The following is a 24,689-nucleotide window of genomic DNA, read 5'->3' as shown; positions in this document are numbered from 1 at the left end:
ACCGTTGAGGAGGTATTTTCACCATCGGGATGGTGCATTTGAGGTTGCTAGTCTTTAGCTGTGGACTGTGGATCCATATATGGAGGAACAAATCTTATGACAATGGTACAGAAGGGAACACAGATAATTTTAAATATAGGAAAGGTTTGTTTACATTCTCGAACTATCATAAAAGTCTAGTTTTTAATTTTTAACTACGAAATCGGATAACAGAGGCCATTCAACTAGTGAAACGGGGCAAATTTGGTCCCTTAGACGGTTTTGAAGGTAGTTTTCCATTTTGTGAGAATTAAAAATGTTCAAATTTAAACCAAAAAATCCATAAGCAATTCATTTTAAGTAAAAAAAATGAAATTTGTATCATAAATTTTCTAAAAATGTAGAGTATCTATTGGCATGATACTTGTCAGTTATTTGGATCCAATTTTTTAATATCCATAATATTTGGTTGCTTGTAGTTACGCCCATTATTTTTGAATAATTAGGGTTCAAATAGAGAAATAATAGGTAGGTTACATTTTTAGAAAAAAATTGATATTAGTTATTTTACCGATTTAAAATGAATAGTTTTGATTCTTTTGGATCGAATTAGATTCTTTTAAAGAAAAATACCACCTTCGAAACCGCCCTAAGGGTCAAATTTGCCCACAATTGGATGGCCTCAGTTATCCGGTTTTATAGTTTAAGGTTTAAATATAACTTTTAGGATAGTTCGATGGCTGTAAACCGGACTTTTACCTCCTTTAAATAATGACCATCAAGGGCATGAATAATTTTAATAGTGTTGAAGGAATCCATATAATTTTTAATGGTATTGAGAAATTTTTCTCTTATCATACATTTGTGCACATAACCTTTTTTAAGGGAAAATGTGCACATAAGCTTGATGAGAGTCAACTGATGTCATAGACCTCTTCATGGAAAAAAAACTGATATTCTAAACCCACGTATAAGACATTTAGTGTGTGGGATTTAGACGTCAGTTCACGATCAATACTGTAAGAATTTTTTTTAAACTAAACAGGGCCTTACTGATCTTGAGATCGTCGCGCAAAGATACGCCGAGAAGGCGAGAACACCAGCATGCAGCTCAATTCATAGATGAAAATGGACTGTAGTATACTAGTCGTCGTGTTGTTCTTGCAACCTTGTCTTGGATTTCAGCAACACATACTGCCTCCGACGTCTGCCATACTGCTGCCAACGTCTTCACAATGCTTGTGTGTGTACATGCATAGAATGACAGGACAACGAAATAAAGCTAAGCAAAGGCTATGACTGCCTACGACTCGATCGGCCAGCAAAGCTATCACAAGACAGAACACATGTTCTCGAAATCGCTCTAACATCGCACTCTAGATGATCCAACATTTTCTTTCCACGGAATTTAGTAGAGAATGTGCAAAAAGCTAGCTCTCCAGTATGTAGATCGCCGTTTTGCTCATGTTATTGCGATCTCAATCATATGCGATTCCGTTCCAAAAACCAGCTTCCATTCCCGTTTGGCTGCAAGCTCCAACCTTTGCAGGGCAGGGCTTATCATCAGCGCCACCTTGCCCTCTCCAGCTCCAGCTACTTCACCGCTTCAAACCTGCAGGCTTGCAGCAAGCTCTCACTCTCACTCCGATCTCCCCAGCTCGATCTCCCACGCACACACTCCGATCCGGCCACCCAGCAGCAGCAGGAGGGCAGCATGATGCACCAACCTCCTCACCACCTGCCGCGCCTCCTCGTGTCGTCGTCGTCGTCCTCTGAGACGGGGGAGATGGACCCCCGCGTGTGGCGCCGGCTGCCGCAGCCGCTGGTGGACCGCGTGCTGGCGTGCCTCCCGACGCCGTCCTTCCTCCGCCTCCGCGCCGCCTGCCGCCGCTTCTATAGCCTCCTCTACTCGTCGCCGTTCCTCCACTCCCACCTCCTCCTCTCCCCGCACCTCCCCTTCTTCGCCTTCGCCGTCCCATCCGCGGGGCACCTCTTCCTCCTCGACCCCACGCGGCAGGCGCCCTCCTGGTCCCGCCTCCCGCTGCCGCTGCCCGCGCCGGGCGCCGGGCAGGCCCAGGCGGCGTTCTCCCCGGCGGCCGCGTCCGCGGGCCTGCTCGCCTTCCTGTCCGACGCGTCTGGCCACAAGACGCTGCTCCTCGCCAACCCCATCACGCGCCTCCTCGCGCCGCTGCCGCTCTGCCCCAGCGCGCGCCTCTCCCCCACCGTGGGCCTCGCCGCCGGCCCCACCTCCTTCATCGCCGTCGTGGCCGGCGACGACCTCGTGTCCCCCTACGCGGTCAAGAACATCTCCGCCGACACCTTCGTCGCCGACGCCGCCTCCGTCCCGCCCTCCGGCTTCTGGGCCCCGAGCTCCCTCCTCCCCCGCCTCTCCTCCCTGGACCCCCGCGCCGGCATGGCCTTCGCCTCTGGAAGGTAAAGCAAATCCATCCCGATCGAAGCGCACGCACATGTGCTCACACACCTGCACACAACAACATGATGAACTCATCGATCGCATGCAAGTTCAACCCCAACTGGTTGCTGCTGCAGGTTCTACTGCATGAGCTCGTCGCCGTTCGCGGTGCTCGTGTTCGACGTGGCGGCCAACGAGTGGAGCAAGGTGCAGCCGCCGATGAGGAGGTTCCTGCGGTCGCCGGCGCTCGTGGAGCTCGGCGGCGGGAGGGAGCGCGAGGCGAGGGTGGCGCTGGTCGCGGCGGTCGAGAAGAGCCGCCTCAGCGTGCCGCGGAGCGTGCGCGTCTGGACGATGCGCGGCGGCGGCCATCATGGCGGAGCGGCGGCGGCAGGCGGCGTTGGCGGCGCGTGGACAGAGGTGGCGCGGATGCCGCCCGACGTGCACGCGCAGTTCGCGGCGGCCGAGGCCGGGCGCGGGTTCGAGTGCGCCGCGCACGGCGACTTCGTGGTGCTGGCGCCCCGCGGGCCGGCGAGCCCCGTGCTCGTGTTCGACTCGCGCCACGACGAGTGGCGGTGGGCGCCGCCGTGCCCGTACCCGTACGCCGGCGGGGGGATCGGCATCGGCGCCGGGTTCAGGGTGTTCGCCTACGAGCCCCGTCTGGCGACACCGGCCATCGGCCTCCTCGACGCCACGGCCCCGGCGGCCTTGCACGGAATGCAGGGCTAGCTTGCTTTGGTGCTCCGATCCTCCTGCGTGCGTGGCTGCTGCATATATGCTGGCTTGATCTATGGCGCCATGCATATGCATTCTCTAGATCATGGAAGTCATCAAGCCTCTGCATCCTCATCAGATCAGATGCCTCCTAGAGCGTGTGCTAATAATTTCCTTGGTAAGCTTTAGCAGCGAGATGTTCCATGCTTCTTTGATCGATGTTGCTTGTTCTTAGTGGTAACTGAGCGCTATTTCATGATTTATGTATGAGAATTATTGGTAATGTTTTTATATTTGCAACTTGTTGCTTGGTGCAAAGGGCCTACGTACTGCAAAAGTGATTAATTTGCAATCTAAAATGGACCATTTTAATATAATAATGGGCCTCTGGCTTTGGAAGTGGTCTCGTTCTGTGGCCAATGCAATGAATGAACTAGCTTGTGGTGATGTGATCTATAGGCCAAATAATTTCCTGGAGCTAGCCTCCTTCGATCATGTGCTTATTTTGTCGGTCTTGTCATGAGATCATCTGACGAAGTCCCTATACCTGTTTGGTGATAACAATTATTAATGTCGTTCTAAAAGATGTGAATGTTCATTCATAAGACATACTAGCTATAGCTTGGAAGCTACGATGTTCTTCTTGTCATGAGATCATCTGATGAAGTCTACACATGTTTGCTCTGATAAAATGTCGTTGTGAAAGATGTGAAGGTTCATTCATAAGATCATATGCATACTACTAGCTAGGAAGCTATATATGCTGTTCTTGAAATGCATTCCTCAAATCATTGGCCGGTGCCATTATAGCATCAGATGGCAATGCCATGGCAAGATGCTGAGATTAGTTAAATCACGTCTCAGAAGCCCTTTTCATAGAATTCAGTAACCATATTTAATTTTGTGCTTGCTCTCTAGAGAATGTACAGAAGACAAAGAACTATTTGGCTTTCAGTTCAGTAGATTATGAATGTGCCGAGTGGCTGTAAAGTTTGAAGGAGAGGGAAATGATCAAGTGACTGGAAACTTAGCTGGGATGATTAATTCTGGTGAGTTAAGTTTTAGAACAGATAGTGGCAATGAGTGCTTTTGGTTTGGTTTGGGCAGTGACGCAGTGTGTATGTATCCATGCTAGTTGCTCCATCCACCTTGGGACTGGGCATCCCATCGTGTACTGACAGGATTATTACTCATTTCTCACACTAGATTATGAATTCAGTCATCCTAAAACCAAACACGCCTAAAACCAAACATCATCCCATGCATCTCTCTAGTTTGGAGCAAAACTAGAAAGCATCTGAAGAAGTTCGAAGCAAGTCCGAGTTGCTCTTTAGAAACCATGCATGCTTTGAGTTTCTTTTCATCAGCTGGATCAGAATATTCAGAACTTCCCCCAAAATCGTTTGCATACCCGATCCGCAAATCTTCATATGTTAGTTGTTTATCCAGCGAGATCACAAAATCAATGCATTTTATGTGTCCCAATGCAACAAGTAGCTTACATATCTAACTTAATTATCTTAAAGAAAACTCTGAAAGCATATGCAACAAAAGATCAGTAATGATACATGGAACTGCATGTGTACAGTGGGACTATTTTTGGCAATGTACAGTAGAACGGAGGAATCTCTTATGGGAAATGCACATGAGTTTAGTACTGTAGCGTGTGCAGGTGGAGCAGTACAGTACTGTTCGGCCGGATCACACAGCCTGCTGCCAGTGCCCACGGAAATCCCTCCCGGCCGCCCGGCCGGTTTGCTGCCGCGCCCTCCCAGCCAGAGCTAGATTCTTTTGTTCACAGGCTGTGTTCAGTTCCCACAAAATTTTCAAACTTTCCAAACTTTCTATCACATCTCCATCACATCGAAATATTAAATATAGCAAATGATCCATACATAGAGTATTAAATATAGTTAAATAAAAAAACTAATTGCATAGTTTTGATGTACGTTGCGAGACGAATCTTTTGAGCCTAGTTAGGTCATGGTAGGACAATATTTACCACAAACAAACGAAAATTGCTACAATCTACTACAATATTTTTTCAGCGCTGCAGTGTTTTTTCAGGGAACTAAACACAGCCACACAGCCTGCATGCCTGGCATGAGCAAAGACAAAGCAGACTACCCCAAGCATGGCTAGGAGCGTAGCACTGCTTCGTAGCTAGAGTTTTCTTTTCACTTCACTTATCAGTAGACTGTACCTTTCGAAATTTACTAATGTGTCCGTAGGTGTACGAATGCCACGAGGGCTTCTCACAAACTACTGAATTTATACCAACTTTCCACACTTCAGATCGAGGGGAGAAGACAGAAGAGTAGCTGATCTTGTAACAAGTGAAATTTCCACGAAATTCCTTCAGCGTGCAACTGCTAGCGATTGGGCGATGCTAAAAGTGAATTACAGACGCAGTACATTTGGTGGTTCCAATCAAAATTTGCATCTACGAGTATGTCCCAACTTATTGCATGTATGCATAAACAAGGCACTGATGAGCCTGTTGCCTCTGCTGGAGTGGAACCAAAGCAACGGAAAAGACAGGTACAGCTCATACACACAGCTTTATTTTTCTTTCCTTGCCAATTTCTCCTCAACTTCGCCAGTATTCCTTTGAATTTCTCTTTGACCACGCAAGCACAGGTGCCAAAACTTCACCTGGAGAAAAGGCCGGGGAACAATTTGGAACTAATGCGCATCAAAATAAACATTTATTTAACAAATCAATCTCATGCAACTTTGCAGCTGGTGAATTCTTGCTGCCTCCCCTTTGCCTGCCCAACTCACTGTTTATCTGTTCCCCCCATCACTTTTATAGCCCTGTATAATAGCCATCACTCGCATGCATCCTCCCTTGTCACCAGAAGCACACATTTTCTGGCAAACTCTTGGAGCTAACCATCATGATCATCAAGAACTATTTCATTTTCATCGAAGCACTCATAATCTTTATGCAATATGGTAATAGCAAACTGCTCCACTCTGCAAGTGCACACTGCATGCACATTTCAGTCTTGTTAATTGCCTATTATATTGTTCTTGATCAAATAGTATGTGATGCTTGATAGCTTCTAATTAATTTTCTTTGTCCTCACCATGTATGCTTGGGCAACAGATTGGGCAGATGGTGCGTCAATGTCAAAAACAGGGAAGTACTCGCCCCCCAACCTCGTGAACTCGCCGACGTTGCCACCATTCAAAGACTTGATCGGCGGCGGCGGCGGGCCATCAACTGGTGCAGCCAATGGCGTTCCGCCACCTCCCTACTGCTTGTACCCTCCCCACGCAAAACCTGCCATGCCAGCCCCGTTGCCTCCGATGGCGAGCCCGCCAGGCGCGTCCCCGCCGGCCGGCTCGCCGTCCATCGCGCCGGGCATCATCAGCCCGCCCGGCGCGTCCCCGCCGGCCGGCTCGCCGACGACGTCCATCACGCTGGGTGGCAGCCCGCCGCCGCTCGCGTTCATGCCGCCGGTGGCGTTCCCGGAGCCCCCGCCTCGGGGGCCGCCTGGGCTGTGGTGCGTGGCGAACCCGAAGGCTGCGAGCGCCGTGGTGCAGACGGCCATGGACTACACGTGCGGGTCGGGCGCGGACTGCGGCACGGCGGCGCCCGGCGGGCAGTGCTACCTGCCGGACACGCTCGCGACGCACGCGTCCTACGCCTTCAACAGCTACTGGCAGCGCACCAAGGCTGCCGGCGGGACCTGCAACTTCGCCGGCGCCAGTGGCGGAGCTACGTGGAGTTATTGGGGTCAGCGGACCCGATAAATTTGTTAAAAATCAGTGCAAATTCCTATTTATTACTGTTTTTCATAGGCAAAGGCCCTGTGGGATAGGAAAGACCCCGGTTGAGCTGGATTCGCCCCAGGCCGGCGCCGCCGTGCTCGTCACCAGAGACCCCAGTAAGCCTCGCCGCGTAGTGCCTCGGGCGTGTTGCAAATTTCATATTTTTTTGGGCGTATTTGTGAACCATTTGGGCCCAAGAGCAATGAGGCCGATTGAAGTGGGCCTGGACTGCACTACCTACGGCCCGCAGGTCTGGAGGGCCCATTTGAATAATCGATCCTGTTTTTTTCTCTCATTGGCAGTTTCTAACTCGTGGGCCGATTTGAATAATCGATCCTGTTTTTTTTTCTTTCATTGGCAGTTTTCTAATGTAGTTTTAATTGTTTCTGGAGAATTTATGCAGGCTCTGTTCTGTTTCTGTAGGTTATGATGGTTGCAGATACGTGTACATGTGAATCTGTGGGTTTCGTTAGAGATTTGTTGCACTCTTGTAATCTTGTGCATCATCAATAAAGAGATGTCATGTTCTTTGTGTTTAGTTGGTGTACCTCTATTTGTAGTTGTGCTGTTTTGTAAGACGAAAGGGACTGGTATCATGAACAAATGGTAAAATTGCAAAATATTGAGGAACAATGATTTGAGTGTGTTTGGACTTTATTTGGAGCACCAAAAACAATGCAAGAATCGAAACTTTTTTTCCTTGGAACCAATGTTGCTTTTTGCATCCCAAAAGATCCACTGTTATTCAATAATCATATTTCATATTTTTTTAAGTAGACTCTTACTAAAAAAAGGGAAAAGTCCAGATTACACCCTTCAATTATCGCAAAAGTCCGATTTTCAACCTCAACTACGAAACCGGACAACATAAACCATCCAACTATCAAAACCGGACAAATTTGGCCCCCTGGGATAGTTTTTAAAGGGTTTTATCCATTTTGTGAGAATTAAAATATTCAATTTTACAATAAAAAATTTATAAGTAATTCATTTGAAGTCAAAAAATTATGAAATGGGTATCAAAATTTTTCTAAAAATGTAACCTATCTATTGTCACATGACTTATGAGCTACTTGAATCTAATTTTTTTTATGTTCATAATATTTGGTTGCTTATAGTTATGCCTATTATTTTTAATAACTAAGATTCAAATGGAGAAATAATAGATAGGTTATATTTTTTAAAAAAAATTGGTACTAGTTTCATATTTTTTGATTTAAAGTGAATTAGTTTTGATTTTTTAGATCTAATAAGATTTATTTCTTTTTTTTAGAAAATGCAAAACCACCTTCAAAACCACGCTAAGGGTTAAATTTGTCCGGTTTTGACAGTTGGATGACCTATATTTTTCGATTTTGTAGTTGAAGGTTGAAAATTAGACTTTTGCGATAGTTCGAAAGTAAAAATTGAACTTTTTCTTACTAAAAAAATCTAACGATTTAAGATTAGTGAATGTTTCTAGCTAATAACTTTTACTATAACCTCCAATCGATTGTACAATTGTTTAGTTATATATTGCTTAGAGGCTTGTATCCCGCCAGGTATTCAGCTATGTTTGGCAAAGTTTTAATTCCGGTTTCAGTTTCTGAGAAACAGAATGGGGTTTCTTTTCATAAATATGGGAACAAATCTTTTGTTTTGTTTTCTTGCGAGATTCATAAACCGTCCATTTCGGAGGGCTTTTCAGATAGTAGAAATGGAGAATCTCTGCCAAATGGGCCGGGCAACAATTGGCCGAAAAGAAAAATACAGCCGGTCACAATCCCCAAACCAAAATCTGTTTTTTTTTTTGAAAGGAAACCAAAATCTGTTGCTGATGCTAGAACAGCCCGGAAATTAAAAATAGCAGTCATGGATCCAAACGGTGTTAGGTCTGTAGTCTATTGTGCTGACATGGTACACCGATCCCTTGCAACCTTGAAACTTTTCATCTCGCCTAGTACAACAGGACACGCGTACCTGCTTTCTGCCCAAGTCCTAATAAAAAAATCCGATGAACCAAAACCGTGGACAATCACCGCCGGTATCCCATCCAATTCCACAGATTTGAGGTTTCCACTCTCCATTTCCAGTCAGTACTTAAACACCCGAAAAAACAAGCAGAATTGCTACATCTCGAACCAAAGCCTGGACCTCATAGGCAACGAAAGCGAAGGATCGATCTCCACCGATCCCGCTGATTTCTTGAAATCTCAGCTCCCAAAGCCGCGATTTTTATTTTCCCCTTTCCGGTTGGACAGCTGCTGCGGCTGGAGGCTAGTCGATTTCTGGCGTACCTGTTTGTTTGTTGTTGCGCAGAAAGATAGGAGCTTGCGGGTGCGGGGTGAACTGCTGCTGATTACCTGACCGGATGTTGTGTTTCTTGGGTTCCTTGCAGGCATTGTTGGCGACCGGAGCTGCAACCATCGATCCTTTGCTTGAGGTAATGGAGCATTTTGGATTTGTTCCTGCCACTTTCTGGTAAGAGGGCCGTTTTCCTCCCGTGCCCTCTGCTCCCTCTCCCTCAGTCTTCGCCGACCCTCCCTGCGCCCCCTCTTTCTCGCGCTCCGGCAAGGCGCGGCGGTCGTCGCTCTCCACGTCCCTCCGCACCCGCCGCTTGCCACCCCCTCCCCGACCAAGGATCTGCACCGCCGCCGCTCCTGCCCTTCCCCCGACCGGAGCAGCGCCGCCTGCCTCTCCCTTGCTGTGCGCCGTTGCGTCCCCATTTTGGCAATCAGGAGCTGTAAGTATCCCTCCCTCTCTTGCTATTAATTTGAAGTAGTGGATGATTGTCTAGTGGAGGATATGCCATTGTGCTCGATGGATGGTTATGCATGTTTTGCTTCATAGATAGATGGATTGTTGTAGGTTACTGGTATATGCATAGCATTTATTTTTGACTGGTAGTTGCTGGAACAATTCTTTGGAATAATAGCCCCTGGATTTTTAGATGGAAAAGTCAGCAAAGCTTGTGGCAAAATAGGATTCATTTGCCGCCAAGGTTTTCAATGATATTTGCATGGAATATGCAATGTTCGAATAATGTGGGATATGCAAACCTGGTTCGAAAATTATTTGAACGAACCAAGAGGCTATACAATGATGGGCAAATGAAAAACCGATGGGATGTATTAAAGAAAAGTATACCCAATGGAAGACTTTGAACTTGAGAGCCACTGGATTGGGAAGGGATCCTGCTACTGCAGATGATGAGAGGTGCTTCCGGAGATGATGTGGATACGGGTGCATTGTGTGATGCTACTGCTACCGCTATGGTTTCCTGATTTAGTTCTATCCATCATTTAATGTACTCGGAATTTAGAAATTAGTGTTGGTCTATCTTCCGGTATATTTGTGACCTTAACATAAGAATTATTGACTTCTGCTCGTATTCAGTATAAAAATGAGATATCAGCTGCCTCGGGGCACTTCAGACATTTTACCACTCAACCTAGAGAATCAACTCAAAATAATTAGGACTGCCAATTGCCAAACACCCAGCTTATCCAGCCCGCCAATTCTCCAGACAGTTGATTTATCACAGAATCTTGCTTCTCAGAAAAGCGAGGTCTAGATAAGTGGAAACATACAGGACCTTACTTTCAGTATTTGCTGGTTAAGACTTGCTTGGATGTGTGTGGCATGGTGCTTTTGTTCTGTTATTAAGCTAGGAGTTCGGTGATGACTGCTTTGTTTTCTGCCAAAATAAAATGAATGGGATCTAAACTAGGGTAGCTTAGATGGCCTGGAGGTATAGTAATAAATAAGGAGATAGATTTTGCTTGAATAAGGGGGGTTAAAAGGGGTTTGGAGGGTTTCTTGATAGAGACCAGGGTTGTTGTGCTCGGCATTCACTGCTGAATTTGTTTCGCTATATCATGTCCATGTACATTGAGCTTCGCTGTGACTATTGTGCCAATATTATTGCTCAGCATGCCTGCAATCTACTCCCCCTTTGTCGTGTTTCTAGACTTTTTCTTTCTATAATGTGTTATACTTCGTGCTGATTCAGCTGATAGATCTGTGTCATTGATTTACTTCATCTTTAGCAACGTTCATTTTTGTATAGTAGCAGATTGCCCCTTTTTTACTTAAATTCCATGTTCCATCCATCGCAAAAGGCATTAGCTGAATATGGAAAAAATATCTTGGGCATTAGTTGGGAGGGAGGGAGGGAGGAGCATTTCATTGCAAGTTAATTTCTGGGTGCAAAGATTTAGCTTATGATGCTGTCGCCTTTCATGCCTATGATATATGAGCTCAAGCATTCAGCTATATGTAAAAAGTAATTCTGTAGATGTTTAAAGCATGCAATATTTTATAACCCCTGGTTTGCTGATTCTGCAAAAAATGGTTGGTTCCATCCTAATGTTCCTGTCTGACTCTACTGATAGATTGTCTATAAAGGCCTCAGTTCAGATCATTATCAAGCATGTCTCTCCTTTCAAAGTTACGTTTGATCACCGTGGACGTGACTGGCACGCTTATCGCTTACAAAGGACATCTTGGGGATTACTACTGTATGGCAGCTAAGTCAGCTGGGATGCCATGTCCTGACTATAACCGTGTGCATGAGGGCTTCAAGGTTGCATACACTGAGATGGCAAGACAGTACCCATGCTTTGGATTTGCAGCAAAGATGCCGAACATTGAATGGTGGAGGACATGTGTTAAGAATTCGTTTGTTAAGGTAAAACCATTTTATAAATATGGAGCTTGTCAGGACTAGTAGTGTCTCTTCTTTATGTTGAGAGGGCTTACTCTATAATCTATTTTGTTATGCAGGCTGGCTATGATTATGATGAGGAGACATTTGAGAAAATCTTCAGGCGCATTTATTCTGCTTTTGGCTCCTCGGCCCCATACTCAGCATTTCCTGATGCACTGCCCTTCCTGAGGTGGGCGCGGGTGAAGGGACTCACAGTTGGGATTGTCAGCAATGCAGAGTACCGCTACAAAGATGTAATCTTGCCAGCCTTAGGGTTGAATCAGGTGCAATATCCGCTGGATTACATGACACTATTACATGCTTTGGTAATAATTTGTTTTCTCATTGTTCATAATTGAGTAGCCTGACATTCTGGTCCATGTTGGTCTGCAACTAGGGCTCGGAATGGGACTTTGGGGTGTTTTCAGGCATTGTTGGTGTCGAGAAGCCAGATCCAAGAATTTACAAGATAGCGCTGGAGATGGCAGGAAATATTGCGCCAGAAGAAGCACTCCACATAGGTGACAGCATGCGGAAGGACTACACCCCTGCGAGGAGCGTTGGGATGCATGCGCTGCTCCTGGACCGGTTCAAGACGGCCGACGCTGAGAGCTGGAGGCAGTCTGGCGCGACAGTGCTCCCTGACCTGGTTGCCACTCAAGAGTGGCTCACCAAGAACCAGAATGAGGAACCGAAGCACGAGACAGTAGCAGCTCAAGTGCTGAACAGAATGTCTGAAAAGCTAAAGATGGGAGCGTAAAGCCCACAGAGAGTTCCTTTTTATGCGCCGGTTGTGAACTGAAGATAGGTGATGGTTCTTGACTACTGGCTAGTGTAATTAGCCTAAGCTGCTGGCTGTTGTAATGCCTACTGGGGCTTATGCTGATTGCTGAATATGACTAGCAAATCAGTGTCATGACTGTCTACTGATGAAGACTTCCTGGTTCCGATTTCCACCTATGTGGATCAATAAAGAAGAGGAAATGGATTTCACATGTGCGACGAGTTTTTTCCGTTTTTAACATATGTGAAAGGGCATTTTGATTTCTGTATCTTGTGCTTCCAATATGAATTAATTAATAATAATGAAAGATAGTATAGAAGGGCATTTTGATATGTGCAGCTTGTACTTACGATATAAGAGATCTCCAAGAGTTTACTAAATTTACTTGGCAAATTTTGTGTTTTGCCAACTTCTAAAAAGATATGCCAAATAAAAAAAGAGTTAACCTCCAATAGTTTGGCATAATTCACTTACCAAACTCAGATATAACTTACATCAGGAACCTGAGAGAGAAACAAAATTATGTTTATACTCTTCCACCTCATGAAAACTTACATCAAAAACCCTAAAACAGAACAAAATTATTTTTATACCCTTCCACCTCTTCTGTTATGGACGGATGCGCCGCGGATACGAGCGCGCATATATACGCGCCCGGAGGCTCTTTTTCCGAACTTGGCATAAATGACAACCTAAGATGGGGAACTGTTGGAGAAGATTTTTTCTATTTTTGCCAAAAAAAATAAGAATGACAACCTGGAATGGAGAACTCTTGGAGATGCTCGAAAGATAGTACACAATCATAGCTGAGACGCAAAACGGTTGAATCTATTTGGCCATCACATAGCTATCAATTTGTACAGAACTTGGTACTACCAATATTACAATCAACCTACATCATTAATCTGAATACCACACACGGTTAACATTCAGTAGCCGGATCATGCATCATTTGAACATCACACGGTATATGAAATATTACATAGGAATCGTTTTGAGCACTCATACCACGAAACAGGGCATTAGGGATCAATAGGTATTCTCGTGATCACTGCTACATGCAGCCCTAAGTACACAAGAAACAACGAAAAAAAACAACGTAGTCACCTAGATCCCTTTGCAAACAATTTACATCAACTTCTAGCCTGGAAAAACTTGCTTACGCTCAGCGGCAATTTCTGGTTTGGGTAGCGCATTTCATACAAGTTACATTTCCTAGTAGTTGGGCCACTTTACGCGCTGTGGGGTTCCAAAGCATATTACCACCTAGCGGCCTGCAGGGTGTCTGTTCCAGGACAAGTAGTTGTGGTCTCCCAGTTTCCTGCATACGGCCACAATACTCGAATTAGCAACTTACAAGGAAATTTGGGCAGGGTATCAATTAAAAATAATGCTGGATGCTTTAACAGTATAAAGCAGTCCTACAAAGATTATTTTTATGATAAAAGCCTTAACCATGCAAGGCCATGGTGCACACTCAAAACACGATACCACAATGAATGTAATAGAAGTTTGAAGGACCACCATAAACCAGAACAGCTAGATGCCTGGTTCTAACCAGTAAAACTTACAGGAGATGCTCCTCCGGACTCACTTTCAACAACAGAACCAAAGTAGTATGACATGAACTGTGCTCATACAGCCCAAAGCCTCAGGGTGACATCAACCTTAATTGGGCTAGGAGATGCTACGATAGAATGGGCTGCACTAAACATAATCAGAATACCTGCCTAGAAGTTTTCTACAAACTTGATAGGCTAAGCCCAGATTATTTCACTGCAAGCATCACGTTCACAATATGGTTGTCACAATATGGGCTCACAGTCTAAATCTAGAAGCGTACTAGTATATCCGGCACACATCTCATCATTTTCCAAGCGAATGCTGCAGATATGAGTTGAAAGTTACTAACCTTGGTTTTATGAAGTACAGCAAGGTGAATGCGAATGCCAGGAAAATGCAGAGCCCACCAACTATAAGGTATGCAAAGCCAAGAAAATCAGTCTTCCCTCCGAGCCAAGTTGCAGTCGATAGGACCAGCTTTTTCTTGCCGCCGAAGCTATATGTATTGTAGTTGTTACTCAATCTCACTGTTATCGTGTCATTCTCCTTGAGGTCAAAGTATATCCTCCCATACAATTTTCTGAAAGTAGGAAGTGCTGCAGTCCTCATCCAAACGATGAGGTCCTCTTGCTCGCTTAACTATCACAACAACATAATTGACAATATTGAGATGGATATTCCATACCCAGATAAAGAAATTAATGAAAGCATATAGAAATTATGATGCTGCAGATATATAGTCCCCCTATGACAAAACATGTATCAAACAAGGGTTCACATACCGGGATCAATGGGTTAAGTGTTGCTCCACCTTTAAGTGCACCATTCTGGAAGTTGCTTGGAAAAACATCTTTGCCGAATTTGTGCTCCCTATCACTCTTCCAGGAAATATCTTTCTTGTCCACTGTCAAGTTCTTAATACCACGAGTGAAACTATATGTATCATTAAACAAGCTCCAAGCAATGAGACCACAAGGAACAATTGGTTGTCCATTAGCCGTGGTCTTCTCAGGTTCACAAGCAGATGTCTGGTTAGCTTTACGCTTATCTCTTAGCTGTGCATCATTTCGGCTCTTAACATACCTGAATTGGGAAAATGTTATGCAAGATAAATCTCCAATGCAAAGCTATTCTCTTAATTTTATGTGGCAGTGCGATATCCAAGGTGGTAGTCAATTTGTAATGTATCATGCATTTCCATTTCAATAGCACCATATACAATTTCAACATCAGGAAATGTAATAGCTAACAATTTATGCAAAAGGCTAAGATTCAAGTAATTGTCTGGAAATCTCAAAAGAACATCATACCTCCTGTGGTTCTGGTAGAAGTTATCGAGTTCATAATACACAAATATTGGCTGCTTCATATCCTTCATAACCTGGAGAGAAACAGCCTAAATCAATTTTTTGAAGAAAATTGTGCTAGAAGATGCATGCCTACAGCTGCATGTCTGAACCATCTTTATAAACATTTCAAAAATCTATTTAACTGCACTTTTGCTCATACTATGCTCCAATACTTCAAACTGCAAATCAGTACTCAGGAAAGCCTAAGCTTATTACCGTTAGATTCCTTATGCATTCTTTGGATATGGTTTCATTCTGGATGTAAGCAAGCTTGTTATCAGTCATGTTGGCTGGCACACACGCCTCATCGTAGCGATCAATAATCTCAACAACCTGAAACCAGAGAACATAAATAAACAAATAAAAATAGGAACTATCACAACACTTATCTTAACATAAGGTGCAAGATAAAAGACAGCATACATCTCGTGCAGCTAGCAATGAAACAACACCGATGGGAACAAAGATGACACCGACGATAAAGAACACCGAGACAACCTACATAAAACAAGTCAAACATCGAAACATCAGCGAGCTGCTCCAACATATAAGTTTTTCTGACCCACAGGAACGTACAGAGTCACGATCTCCACAACGATAAAAACTTACCCATTTTGGAGTAAGAATTGGCTTACAAGCTGGCAGCTCCTGCTGTGTGAACTTGGAGTCTGTACATAAGAACTAAGGAGTAAGAATGGGGTTGCCATCTGCAAATGCAAGTTACATCACAAGCTAGGCATTCGTCTAACAAACGATACCATTTCTGACCTCGTAGCTTCATTGATACCCAGCATCCATACACATGCAAACTATACCGTCATTTCTAACTAGTTTGAAGCTTTTTCTTCTGGATTGAAAGTTTGAAGCTAACTGTATCTTTGAGGAACTAATACCATCACTTATCAACCATATTGACAAGTTTTCTTCTGGATTGATGAACAGAATACACTAATGAATAACACAACCATGTGCCACCTAGACTGATAGTTTGACTTCTGAGTGAGCTAGCTACTATAATCACTAAACAAACAAAACCATCATGAACTGAAGTAGCTAGATTGACTGTTTTCTGCTGAACTGAACTAGCCACAACCACTATGCAAACAAAACCATCACGCGCCAACTATTCTGATGGTTTTTCCTCTGGATGAACTAGCTACGATCACTGATAAGCAAAATCCCACGCTTAAAAAAAACATGGCAGCTAAAAGGATCGATTACAATTAACGCCAAGGACGGAGAGCACAAGCTAGCAGTATCTCCAAACTCAAATGGTCCCAAATTTAACACCATACCGCCAACCCCAGCCTACATCGCTCGCCGACAACTCGCCGCCCCTTGCTTTAGCCCGAACGAAACGAGGGAACCACCAAGACGACGGCAAGCGTACGCTAAAGGAGATGCGGCGCGAGATCTCACACTTGGGCATCCGAGTGTTCCTCCTGGCCGCGCCCGCGGCGGCGGCGGCGGCGGCCGCGTCCCCGGATCCGCCGTTGCTGGTCCCTGCCGCGTGGCTGCTCATCTCGCCGGGAGCCACGACCCCCGCCGCGCCAGGAGCCGAGGGGTCGCGGTCCCCCGCGGAAGCCGCCGCCCGGTCTGGCGGCGCGAACTGGGCGTCCCGGCCTGCCGCAGCGGGAGGACTCTCCTCCCCCCCGCCGGAGCGGGCCGATAGGGGAGGCGAGGAGCTTCCCCGCCAAGACCTAGTAGCTTGATGCTAGCGGCTTGCTTGCTTGCTGGCGAAGGTAGAGGGAGCTAGGGGGAGGGAGCAGCGATTCGATTCGGAGTTCTGACCAGCAGGGGGACTCGGGGAGGAGGACGAGGGGGGAGGCGCTGGCCGCGGGGCGAGGTGGTTGGGCTGGGTTGGGTTCGTGTCGAGCCGGCGGCGACAGAAGTGGGGCAGCGGGGCCCAACCGGGAACCGCCCAGTGGCGTGCTCTAGTCTTCTTCTAGAACGTCATATTTCCATTTCGTCATACTATTCTCGTTTCTTTGTGTTTGGGGTTTACTCCAAGTTTCCAGAGGGGCATTTTGAAAATATTCTAGAATACTAGATACTTCATTCTAATTGGCTCTAAAAGATTTGATGATTTATTCTTGTTCTAGAATGTCATGTTTTCGTTTCTTTATGTTTGGGGTTTACTTCTATCAGCATGTTCGGTTGGGCTGGAAAGCCAGCCGAAGCGGCTGCTGGTGGCTTCTCCCCCATAAAATATTGTAGCGACAATAGAAAACAATGACAACATACGCTTAAGTCCAATCAAATCATCTCAGCCGAACATGGCCTGCTAGATATTTCATTCCGATCGAATCTAAAAGATTTGATATAAAATTGAGTGTTGAAAGAGACTTCACCATCTCTATCGTATGGGGTCGGATATATATAGAAAAAGATGGAGATTTAACCATATTTATCTCTCTAAAACTAGAATTGATCATGTACGTGGCTAGGAAACATGTAGGAAATAGATACTTAAGAGCCCTGCAGAAGCTTCATTATTTACCAATAATTCCACACACCTTTTAAATTTTTCCAACCATTTTATCAGTGATAAAGTTTTTTTTTTTGAAAAAAAATATATAGTAGAGCCAAACACTCGCGCGATGTGCACACACACGTCTATAAACACACGTACACATACTTTATCCATATTCAGAAGAAATGGAACTTGTAGATTTTAAGATCAACGAAGTAAAGTATCTCACTGGTGACGAGCACATCATCTACTACTAAAGGAATATAATCACAACAAAAAGGAATAATAATCATGAGCTCATGGCGTCAGACTTGAGATTAGCGAGGTCGTAGAAGTCATGTCTTTGCTGGGCCGCGTTTTTGCCCTAAACTGGGTGGGTTGCGCTGTGGTGTGGCCCGGGTCGGAGTTGGGCTCCGGTAACTCATCTTCGCCCAACTGTCGGTGTGATGATCTGGGCCCAAACGATGAATAGGCCCGCCGACGCGCGCGCGCGGCGGCCGGGCGGGCCATGCGAGTACCCGCGTGGCCTTGGACTTGGAGGCTGCTTCGACCCTTCATCGCCGGTGAGCGCCCGTAGTGCACTAATATGGTGCACTTAGGGGTGGTAAAGAGCCTAATATTTTGAACTAAAAAATTTAAGGATCGGAATCTAAAAGAGTCGGACTCTAATTTTATATAATTTTGAATTAAATAATTTAATGGTTTTGTTGGACTATGAAGAGGCCACTAAATAAAAAGATAATGCACGTGCTGAACACAGTTGAAATGAGCACAAGGATCTAATAACTTGTTCGATGATCTTAGGATGTCAGATGCCTCAGTCATAAGAAGAAATAAAGCTGCGCATCGCTAGCAAGTAGCAAGATCGTTCACTCATTAGTAATGCAGAAACAGCACAGCTAGCCGGCACATTATCGCATGCATAACAACAGTTACACAAACCAATATTATACATGCATATATAAATCTGAAAGTCTCTCTGTTAATGTCCCGGTAATACGTGTTTCTCCACCATGCATCATTATACATACAGGAAATGTCAATAAAATGCACTGTCACTTCGAAATAAAAACCATAAGAGATGCAGGGAACTAAACAAATTGTTACCTAAGCCATCCTCATCAGAATAGCAGGTAACCTTTAGAGCTCAAGCAACCTTATCTATAGTGCATGAATTAATTCTCTTAAGAGATCTCGCTCGTATCTAATTAATAACACTAATAACCGCAAATGCACTGCACTCAGCTCACACACTAGCTAGTCTACAAGCTTTATGTGATGGTTATTCCTTCATCACAAAAAAATTGGCACAATACATTTATCTTTTTTTTACCCATATATTGTATATATGACAAGTTAATTATTTGGGTGAGCTCCAGATAACCATTGGGCTATATACGTACCCTCTGACTTCCTACAGCAGCTGGTGCTTGTTGTGGAGGCGACTTCATCTCAAGCTTGGAGCTCGAGCCCTCGAAACCCTTACTGCCCATGGAGTCGCCTGACATGGCACCCTCATACAGGCCGGTGATCGGGTCCATGACATCGATGCCGCCCTCCATCTGGAGCTGATAGGCGCCGCTCTTCGGCTGCGGCTGCTGCTCCTCGCCGGCCCACATCATCATCGAGCTCTTGCCACCGGAGCTGATGCAGTGGTTAGGGCCCTTCTTGTCTGCTGACGAGCCTATGAAGCTCTCGCCCAACGTCAAGAAGCTATCCATTGGCCGCTCCATCTGCTGCAGCAGCTGGTCCATGTGGCTGCTGCTGCTGCTTCCTCCATAGAAGTGCAGGTCCTGGAGGGAAGAAGAGAAGCTCGTGGAGCCGCCAATGTCAAGGACGGCGGCCTGGTTGCCTAGGGATCTGTACACCGCGGGCCACGTGGCGCAGTCGCTGGACCCCAGAGCTTGGTATGCTTTCTCCACGATGGACTGCATGTACTTCCCCTGGGCTTCAACCCTCATCTGGAGGTGCTTCTGCACCTGCATGTCATGCATGCAACAAAGTTCGTTCACTGCTCGATCTCCTTTTACTTTTGTGCTGAAAGAAATTGCATGCCCCTATGCCAAGTTCATGGGTACCACACATGTACGAGAAGGACAGAAAATTAAAGTTGTGTCAAGTAAACTTCCCAAGAATGTTCTTGGAAAAGCGTCAAGAGATTGGAACATGCCAATGCAAAACCACACAAAATTTGCCATACTAGGTAGCAAGTGTATGTAAACTTCCCAAGAACGTTCGTGCATGTATGCAAAGTTCATGATCTAGCAACATGCATGCAAAAGGGCATGCAGAAGAAATAAATAAACCAGCCAACTTTGTAGTGTAAGTAAACTTCCTAAATTAAAGCATGCATTATATTACTATGTAATTTGTATGTACCTCTAGTTCTCCATGGAGCCTTCTCTGGACTTCCATCTGGATCCTTAGGGCCTCGTTCACGTTCACGCTTCGGCTGAATGATCGACAAATTAAACAAGAGGAAGCAGCATCAGAAGCTTATTATGATCTGAAGATTGCATTATAAGGTATGAACAAATCAACTCACTCGTTCATGGTTCTTCCCATCACGCCTGAAGAAGAGGCCACGTTACGTTGCATCTCCATTCCTGAAGAATGTGGTTCATTGTTACTACTAATTAATAATGAAAAATATCCTGTACTAGAATTATGCACCTTATGAACAACTGAGTACACACAGGCAGAAGACACTATATAATTTTCGTTGTCTGGTTTATAACTATTTGTTCGAACAGAAAAGTTAATAATAACTAGAGGTCACCTTATATATCAGTTTTGTTTTAGCTTTGGCAAATAAAGGATGCAAAGGCACTCAGAGAGGCACCTATATATATGCAGACAGAGAAGGCAAGAACACAAAAAAATTATATTAGAAGTAATTCTCTGAAGATAATAGAGCTAGGCATAGTAATCAGCACTAACCTGTATGATCCCCAAACTCCTTGTGCTGCTTGCCTAGCCTGAATTTCTGACAGAGAAAAACAGCATAAATCAGAGAAAGAACATCTTAAAACCTAGCGAGCAACCTTGCACAGGATCAAGCAGGTACACGTACTTGCAGGTGACTCTTGAGATGGTAGAGGGTGAGGCCCTTGACTCCCATAACCCTCATGATAGTCTTTGGAGTTGCCTCTACATATATACAGGAAAAGAGAGCGAGGAAGCAAATTAACGCAATCAAAATACCGATGAAATTCCCCACAAAGTAAACAAACGGAAGCATCATATCCTCTATACTATACGTACTGTCCGGGCCTCCGAGCTGGGCGACGGCGTCGACGAAGCGGTCATGGAGCTCGGCGGTCCACCGGAGGCGGGGCTTGGGGTCGGTGGTGAGGACGAGACCGCCGGAGTCGCCTTGCACGCACATAGGCCGATCATTCGAGCTCGCAGCGCCAGTGTTGGGCTGCTTCTTGGAGGAGGGGAACATTCTATCCTCTCAGCTCCTTGCTACTCCCCCCTCTTAAACCTCCCCCCCCCCCTCTCTCTCTAGATCTCGGATCCTGGGGGCAATCCTCTCTCTTTTCCCTCCGATCGATCTGATCAGCTACAAGGACATCTGGATGCAGAGATAAGAACATGGATCGAATAGGGTTCGCTTCGCACGCAGAACGAGGAGCGTACAGTAGAAGCGCTACTACTACTGTTACGTTGCTCTCTTCTTCTTCCTTGATATTCCTTGATATGCACTCTGTTCGCTGTTTGGTTTCTCCAGCCAGCCAACAGTATTTTCCTCTCACACAGTTCCAGCACCAGTCTTCAGTCACCAGCGAGCCAACAGTATTTTTCTCTCATACCACTGCAGCACCAGCACAGCGAACAGAGTGATGCTCTCTTTCTCTTTCTCTCTCCTCTCTCGCTTTCTCTCTGCTTTAGGCTTTAGTTCGTTGCTTTGTTTCTTTCTCTTTCTCTCTCTAGTGTGTAGGTCGTCTCTAGCAGAAAGCTCCCCCGGCCGGGGTATTATTATTCTACGGAGGGGAAAAGCCACCGCCAACTACTCGAAGCCTCCCCAGTCTCCCCGCGCGGCCCCACCTTGGCAGAAGATTTGAACAGCTAATTTAAGTAGCACTGATGTACTGTAATATGGTTAGTTCATGCGTCTTTTACTGATAATCAAGTATGATCTGTCAGCATAGCAAATATAGGTTGCTGGCTAGAATTGTATAGCACTTGGCTCGAAAAAAGAATTGTATAAGCAGCACTAGCACTACCATGTCATCTGTTTGAGAAAACTTCTGAACAAAAATGGGAGCAATGGGAGGTAGTGCACTATTTATTTTTCAGAAGATGCAAATTTCATCATAGTTTTGTTCTGTTTGAAAAGGGAAAAAAAATTCTGGATTCTGGCGGTAGTGGTATTTATTAAGCTGGTGCATCAGAAAAGAGAACTTCAAAAGCCCTTATCTTGATCAAATCATCAGTACATGCAATTCGAATCAACATCAGTGCATGGAAAAGGAGTAGAGAGACTCGTCACACCATCATCATGTCCAAATGATGGCTTCCAGATTGTGAGGGAATTTAAAACACAGCCATTTGCATTGAGCCCCGGGACTTATTAGCCAAGTAGACATCACGACATACCCAACAAAATCTAAAGGAACCTATAGTCACCATACACACATCCATCATAGTGGAGCCACTGATGATGGCATATGTAAGTGCCCCGTGAGGGATAGGCAGCAGTCGTGTTTCGTTTTTGTTTGTGCCCCTGACCCAATTATCATCTTCAGATGCAGATGTGAGACGAATAAGGTGGCACATAGCATACTGCACACATGATTGTCGATTGATAGACAACTTGTGATAATTCCCCCCTATTGCGATTACAATGCATGACAACACCCCACTAGTGACAATTCATAGACATCAGGATTTAAACCCTGAGTGATAAAGTTGCATCTACCCTCATGTCTCCACCACCACACTACGAGGTGGTTCCTAGCTACCTTAGGCCTCCTCCAAAGGTTGCCGACGTCGCCAATGAAATCAATTTTTTAGTCGATGAACAGTACCAAAATGATCTCGCTAGTGCTCTGTTTCTCGCCTAGCGTGAAGCACCCTCACCCGCACGCATCCCGAGCCCCAGCTGCTACTGTGCTGGCCTCCTCTCTCCTTCACGTTATTGGCGAGGTCGCCGGTGCCACTGGAGGAGGCCTAAGGTAGCTAGGAGAAGTCTATATGTACTCACTCCGTCCACAAATATTAGGCATATTTTAACTTGGAGAAGTCTTCAGCAATAGATTTTGACCCATGACTTCTCTTGCAATATAATGTCAGCTCGTAAAAAAGACTCAATATAATATCAAAACCACTTTGAATACAAATATATTCGTGCAAAATTTTATATGCTAAAAAATGTATATGCAATTAAACTAATTATTGGTCAAAGTTTATAAGATTTGACTTTCTGGTCAAAATACATCCTACATTTTTAGATAGAGGGAGTAGTCTCGAGCTCCCAAGATCTTCAAGAATTAAGTTTGAGTTGCGCCCTAGAAATAGACAGGTTGTCATTATAATTGAACATTATAAAGCTATCAGACAGCAAAATGTCATAATACAAAGTTCCCCAAAAAAATATTATATATGCAAGGTAAAACCTGAGTCCAAATAAAAGAAGGTAAGGTAGAGAAGATAGGTACGTAGAACACTACTTGTATAAAGCTAGCCAGCAAGCTAGCTAGCTCATCCGCCGTCCCTACACACATTCTGCCACGAGGGGACCGGGGCAGGAGGCATGGCATTTTCTTTACCACACCTAGGGAATATATGCTTTCTTCTTTGACAATTAAGCAAAGGATTCTTCTGAAGAAGTGGCATACACCAGATTTTGGTTTCATTTTTTAGTAAACATATAAAACCACCTGTCTGTTCCTTTTGCATAATTAATGTCATCCAACACCCACTGTATCACCTAAAATAAGGTTCTAATACACCACGGTAATTAATAATTAAGTCAGATTTTTAGTTGGAAAAAAGGTAGGATATTTGAGGGGGGGGGGGAAAGGGTAGGATATTTCAAATCCAATATATATTCCCTCCATCCAGTTTTGATAGATATATTTCAAAAACTCGAATGTCCAAAAATGTTAGCTATATTTGCTATTGGGATGGGCTGTGACAATAAATATCACTAGTAACGAGGAGTTCCTAGTTAAAACATTGGACGACCAACAAAAAATCTGTGTTGCATTTATTAGATTGATAAGCACACCTATCAATATATTTATTAAAACTGGATGGAAGGAGTACACAACAGGTACATGCAAGCAGTGGTATGGTGGTGTTTGAAGATCGTACGGTGCGTGCAACAACAACGTACACACACACATCCATGGGAGAGAGCTAGCTTAGATTCGCTACGAAAGTGTAGGTCGTCCACGTGCAAAAGCGCAGGGACGAAGACGGCGTATGCATGACTAAATATGCCTTGCAAAGCTGTGTTTTACTTTTAGCTTCTTCTCATCGATCAAGCACAGAAAATCATACTGTCCACTATGGGTGGTAGCTTGCATTTCAAGCACACCTCTAGGTCGAGATGCTCTAGCTAGAGCTTTGGGATAAGACATGTGCACAAAATGTGTTTGCAAACTTAGTAAACACATAAATAAAAGCTCATTGATACATACCATGTGTAGCAATGAATAAGAATTTTCTTGGGTGCTGACTTTCACTCACGCAAATAAAAACAGTTAGTAGTTCTATTGATTTTGACCGCTTTGCTACTCTATTTTTTGACTGAATTATTGATCATAGGTCACTGTGCACATAATTTATGTTTCAGATAATCCTTGCTCTATTTGTTCTTCCTTGAAGAAACCATGCATAGTAAGTTTTTTATTCTTTTTTAATTTTGGTTTTGAAAAACATGTATTAGCAATTTTATTTTCATGCATTTGGGTAAGTTTTTTTAAGTTTGGAAAAACATG

The 24,689-nt window shown here is 44.7% G+C and overlaps 5 protein-coding genes across 8 annotated transcripts; 3 read left to right on the top strand and 2 right to left on the bottom strand.

Annotated features, from left to right (window-relative positions):
• The first annotated feature begins 1,305 nt into the window (after window positions 1–1,305).
• Window positions 1,306–3,405, top strand: LOC120705233 (protein ABERRANT PANICLE ORGANIZATION 1-like). The gene is made up of 2 exons (XM_039989699.1): window positions 1,306–2,412; window positions 2,530–3,405. Exons 1-2 carry the CDS (start codon window positions 1,466–1,468, stop codon window positions 3,116–3,118), a joined length of 1,536 nt encoding a protein of 511 aa, XP_039845633.1. The 5' UTR covers window positions 1,306–1,465; the 3' UTR covers window positions 3,119–3,405.
• Window positions 3,406–5,896: 2,491 nt separating this feature from the next.
• LOC120705232 (basic proline-rich protein-like) lies at window positions 5,897–7,338 on the top strand. Its single transcript, XM_039989698.1, has 4 exons — window positions 5,897–6,061; window positions 6,216–6,811; window positions 6,966–6,999; window positions 7,307–7,338. Exons 1-4 carry the CDS (start codon window positions 6,004–6,006, stop codon window positions 7,336–7,338), a joined length of 720 nt encoding a protein of 239 aa, XP_039845632.1. The 5' UTR covers window positions 5,897–6,003.
• Window positions 7,339–8,855: 1,517 nt separating this feature from the next.
• Window positions 8,856–12,565, top strand: LOC120704156 (haloacid dehalogenase-like hydrolase domain-containing protein 3). Of its 3 annotated transcripts, XM_039988440.1 has the most exons (5): window positions 8,856–9,138; window positions 9,261–9,605; window positions 11,257–11,552; window positions 11,648–11,854; window positions 11,968–12,565. In XM_039988440.1, exons 3-5 carry the CDS (start codon window positions 11,295–11,297, stop codon window positions 12,328–12,330), a joined length of 828 nt encoding a protein of 275 aa, XP_039844374.1. In that variant the 5' UTR covers window positions 8,856–9,138; window positions 9,261–9,605; window positions 11,257–11,294; the 3' UTR covers window positions 12,331–12,565. The 3 variants fall into 3 exon arrangements, with proteins under 3 accessions (XP_039844374.1, XP_039844373.1, XP_039844375.1); XM_039988439.1 differs by having other exon boundaries at window positions 8,862–9,605; XM_039988441.1 differs by lacking the exons at window positions 8,856–9,138; window positions 9,261–9,605 and having other exon boundaries at window positions 9,756–11,552.
• A 599-nt stretch (window positions 12,566–13,164) lies between these two features.
• LOC120704155 (ALA-interacting subunit 3-like) lies at window positions 13,165–17,118 on the bottom strand. Its single transcript, XM_039988438.1, has 8 exons — window positions 16,686–17,118; window positions 15,876–15,934; window positions 15,690–15,764; window positions 15,483–15,599; window positions 15,228–15,298; window positions 14,700–15,000; window positions 14,267–14,556; window positions 13,165–13,675 (listed from the first exon to the last, which is right to left on the bottom strand). The coding sequence occupies exons 1-8, from the start codon at window positions 16,786–16,788 to the stop codon at window positions 13,621–13,623; spliced, it is 1,071 nt and encodes a 356-aa protein (XP_039844372.1). The 5' UTR covers window positions 16,789–17,118; the 3' UTR covers window positions 13,165–13,620.
• A 1,553-nt stretch (window positions 17,119–18,671) lies between these two features.
• LOC120704154 (myb family transcription factor IPN2-like) lies at window positions 18,672–21,647 on the bottom strand. 2 transcript variants are annotated; one of them, XM_039988436.1, is made up of 6 exons: window positions 21,004–21,647; window positions 20,813–20,889; window positions 20,680–20,725; window positions 20,285–20,345; window positions 20,119–20,191; window positions 18,672–19,796 (listed from the first exon to the last, which is right to left on the bottom strand). In XM_039988436.1, exons 1-6 carry the CDS (start codon window positions 21,185–21,187, stop codon window positions 19,131–19,133), a joined length of 1,107 nt encoding a protein of 368 aa, XP_039844370.1. In that variant the 5' UTR covers window positions 21,188–21,647; the 3' UTR covers window positions 18,672–19,130. The 2 variants fall into 2 exon arrangements, with proteins under 2 accessions (XP_039844370.1, XP_039844371.1); XM_039988437.1 differs by having other exon boundaries at window positions 19,044–19,718; window positions 21,004–21,302.
• Between the last annotated feature and the right edge of the window lie 3,042 nt (window positions 21,648–24,689).

This window comes from Panicum virgatum, chromosome 4K (assembly GCF_016808335.1).
Source record: "Panicum virgatum strain AP13 chromosome 4K, P.virgatum_v5, whole genome shotgun sequence".
Lineage (NCBI taxonomy): Eukaryota > Viridiplantae > Streptophyta > Magnoliopsida > Poales > Poaceae > Panicum > Panicum virgatum.
This window is presented reverse-complemented; position numbering and strand designations above follow the sequence as displayed.